Source organism: Alosa alosa, chromosome 10 (genome assembly GCF_017589495.1).
Source record: "Alosa alosa isolate M-15738 ecotype Scorff River chromosome 10, AALO_Geno_1.1, whole genome shotgun sequence".
NCBI lineage: Eukaryota > Metazoa > Chordata > Actinopteri > Clupeiformes > Clupeidae > Alosa > Alosa alosa.
Genome location: NC_063198.1, coordinates 29746250 through 29751249, shown reverse-complemented (window position 1 = coordinate 29751249; position 5000 = coordinate 29746250). Strand labels below are relative to the sequence as shown.

Below are 5000 nucleotides of genomic sequence, written 5' to 3'. Positions count from 1 at the left end.
TTGATGGCAGGGGTGGGGGCTGGGGGGCCGGCCATCCTCTGCTGGTGCTGATGCTGGTGGTGCTGATGCTGATGCTGGTGCTGATGCTGGTGTTGTTGATGCTGCTGCTGGTACAGCATGGCCGCCTGCTGCTGTTGTTGTTGCTGTTGATGTTGTTGTTGTTGTTGTTGTTGATGTTGTTGTTGTTGCTGCTGCTGCTGCCGCTCCCGCTGTTCCTCCTGCTGGAGCTGCCTTCAGATCAGCTGCAGGCGAGTCCGGAGCACGCCACGCCATGGCAACAGGGGTCAGCCACTGGGGCCGAGAGGAGGGGGCGGGCGGCCGCTGCCTAGGCTAGTCCAGCCCGAGCACTGGAGGGGGCGCTAGAGAGGGAGAGGTGGGAGCATGTGTGAGCATCGCATGAACACACATATTGCAGTAGATATTACCGCTAACACACACAGTCACACACACACAAACATACACACATGAACACACCTAATGCCGTACATATTACCGCTAAAACACACACAAACATACACACATGAACACACATAATGCAGTAGATATTACCGCTAACACACACACAGTCACACACACACACAAACATACACACATGAACACACACACAAACATGAACACACATGAACACACCTCACACACACACACACACACATGAACACACCTAATGCAGTAGATATTACCGCTAACACACACAGTCTCACACACACACACACACACATGAACACACCTAATGAAGTAGATATTACCGCTAACACAAACACAGTCACACACACACAAACATACACACATGAACACACCTAATGCAGTAGATACACCGCTTAACACACAATAATAGTCAGTCTCACACACACACATACACACATGAACACACCTAATGAAGTAGATATTACCGCTAACACAAATAATAATAGTCTCACACACTCCTCACACCCAAACATACACACATGAACACACCTAATGCACACACACACACACACACACACACAAAATATGAACACACAATGTCACACAAACACACAGTCACACACACACACACACATGAACACACCTAATGCAGTAGATATTACCAACACACACACACACAGTCTCACACACAGTCACACACACACACACATGAACACACAATGAAGTAGATATTACACACACACACACAGTCACACACACACAAACATACACACACACACACACACACACAAATATGAACACACACACAATGTAGTCACACACACACACACACAAACACAGTCACACACACACACACACATGAACACACACACAGTCTCACACACACACACAACACACACACACACACACACACACACACACACACACACACACACACACACAAACACACCTAATGAAGTAGATATTACCGCTAACACACACACAGTCACACACGCACACCCAAACATACACACATGAACACACCTAATGCAGTAGATATTACTGCTAACACACACACACACACACACACACACATGAACACACACACACACACACACACACACACATGAACACACCTAATGCAGTAGATATTACCGCTAACACACACAGTCTCACACACACACACACACACACACACACACACACACACACACACACACACACACACACACACAAACATACACACACACACATGAACACACCTAATGCAGTAGATATTACCGCTAACACACACACACACACACACACACACACACATGAACACACCTAACGCAGTAGATATTACCGCAGTCACACACACACACATTCATGGTTACATCTCTGAAGCGTTGGCCAGAAGTACAAGTTACATAACTTACATCAATAGCCCTCACACACACACACACACACACACACACACACACACACACACACACACACACACACACACACACACACACCTCTCTCTCTCTTTCTCTTTCTCTCTCGCTCTCTCACGAACACACACACACAAGCTCGCACACACACACACACACACACACACACACACACACACACACACACACACACACACACACACACACACACACACACACACACACTAATGATCAGAATGCTGCATCCTCCAGGGCTCCAGCAGATTATCAGCAGAGGGCAGCTGGATGCGGCACAGATCCGGCTGTGGTCCGCCTGACATTCGGCTACATTCTGGGCCCGAGTCGCATGCTCTCTGGGCCCTTCCTGCTCAAGGCACAGTCATCACAGGGGCAGAACTTAAACACACCTTTTACACACACGCAAGCCGCCATGCGCTTGCGCCGCGCACCGAAGTCTCTCTCTCTCACACACACAAATACACAAATGCACACACACACACTCTCTCTCTCTCTCTCTTTCTCCCTCTCTCTCTCACACACACACACTCACACAAACACAAACACAGAGGAGTCGTGTTGGGGCAGCGTAGTCATGGAGACGATTGGGGAAGTCATGTGAGTGTCATGCGCACACACTCACACACACCCCATCCCCCCACGTGTTTTTGAGACTCATGTGAGCAGCTTTTCTCAAATGGAAACACCCCAAAACACACACATGCACACTCAATGACACACATATACGCACACATGAACACACACTACGCACATGCAGATACACACACCCACACACACACACACACACACATATACTCACACATACACACATATACACATATGAACACACACACACACACACACACAGACACACACACACACACACACACACACACACACATATACACACACATACACACATATACACATATGAACACACACACACACACACATGAACACACACATACACACATGAACACACACATGAACACACATATACACACATGAACACACACACACACACACAAACACACACACACACACACAAACACATGCACACACACATATACACATATGAACACACACACACACACACACACACACACACACACACACACACACACACACATACATACATACACACACACATATACATATGAACACACACACACACACACAAACACACACACACACACACAAACACACGCACACACACATACATATACTCACACACATGAACATACACATACTCCCTCATGTGTGTCCCTCACATCCACACAAACACACACACATGAACACACACATACACACATATACACATATGAACACACACACACACACACAAAACACACACACACACACACAAACACACGCACACACACATACATATACTCACACACATGAACATACACATACTCCCTCATGTGTGTCCCTCACATCCACACAAACACACACACATGAACACACACATACACACATATACACACATGAACACACACATACAGTACACACATATACACACATGAACACACAAGAACACACACATACACACATATACACACATGAATACACACATACACACATGCACTCACATATGAACACATACACACACACATATACTGTACACACATACACTCACACATGAATACACAAATACACAAATATGCACACATATACACAAACACACACACACAAACACACACACAGATATACTAACACATGAACATACACACACATACTCACTCATGTGTTTTGCCTTACTCTTGATTCATTTAGGCTAGGCCTTTTTATTCAGTTATTCATCATCTTCAGTCCTTGTGTAGCGCACGCATTCTCAGACCTGTCACCTGTCACTCATCATCGTATGGAGGGTGTCCCGCGTACAATCATCAGCCAATCAAGTTGGTCACACTTCAGTCAAGCTTCATTGCATGAGTAATGATCGTCATCCATAGCAAGGAAGACTCACTCTTAGTTTGGAGTTGTCATTTTCCCTTAAGAGTAGGTCTGAAAGGCTTTGTGAATAAATTTTAAGAGAAAACTTCTAGCTAAAATCTTTTAGTGCGATTTAGGAGTACTCCTAGTGGTAAGATACAGTGAAAGGCTTTGTGAATACGGCCCCTGATCTACTGTACACCTGATCATGTAAAGATGCAGAGTGGTCTGGGAGACTTTGAGCCAGACGGGGGCAACAGCACCACACACACACACACTCAAAACACACCACACACACACACACACTCAAAACACACCACACACACACACACTCAAAACACCACACACACACTCAAACACACCACACACACACTTAAAACACACACACACACACACACACACACACACACTCAAAACACACCACACACACACACTCAAACACACCACACGCATATCGAAAACCACCACACACAAAACCACCACACACAAACCACTCAAAACACCACAACAAATACACAAACAGCGCACACGCACACTCAAAACCACCACACTTCATGGAAACATACAACAAACACTGCATGGCAACTGTACAATTGTGCAAATGCACACACACACACACACACACACACACACACACACACACATCACACACACACACACACATACACATTTACACACACAGCAGAAATACAACCCACACACACACAGAAAGCACCCATAGTGGAGCTGGGCAGTGGAGAAAAGGCGTATTGTACGAGGAGGTACAATAAGCAGCGCCGCTCCTATTGAGAGAGCGTTTGGTCCCAGTGTCCATTTCACAGCCGGCTAGATCACTGAGGGGCTTTGTGGTGAAAGCACCTCCGCAAGCATTGACACTCCTGTGCTTTGTCACCGTGGTGGCAGGACGGGAAGGGGCGATCACCGGTCGGGTATCCAGTGCACAAGATGGCGTGGGGTGGTCGCCATGGCGACACAGCTGTGCTGCATCACTGGAGACTGGGCACCAGTCGGCCACACTCCCATCTCTCTCTCTGTTACGCACACACACACACACAGATGCACAGACAGACGCACATGCACACACACACACGCACGCACGCACGCACACACAGACACACACAGACGATAAAGACGCGACGCATGCGCTAGACGCAGACGTAGCATGCGCACACAGACACACACACACACACAGGCGCACACACACACACAGTCCTGCTCTGCAGCGACCTCATGGCATCATTAGCGCCTGTCACCGGCTTACACAGCCAC

The 5000-nt window shown here is 47.1% G+C and overlaps 1 protein-coding gene across 1 annotated transcript in view; it reads right to left on the bottom strand.

Annotated features, from left to right (window-relative positions):
- Positions 1-5000, bottom strand: part of tfeb (transcription factor EB) — a 39504-nt gene that overhangs the window by 22049 nt on the left and 12455 nt on the right. The window contains 1 exon segment of the mRNA XM_048255519.1: positions 1-231. This exon segment is cut by the window's left edge and continues 55 nt beyond it. Within this exon segment, the coding sequence (XP_048111476.1) occupies positions 1-231 (231 nt within the window).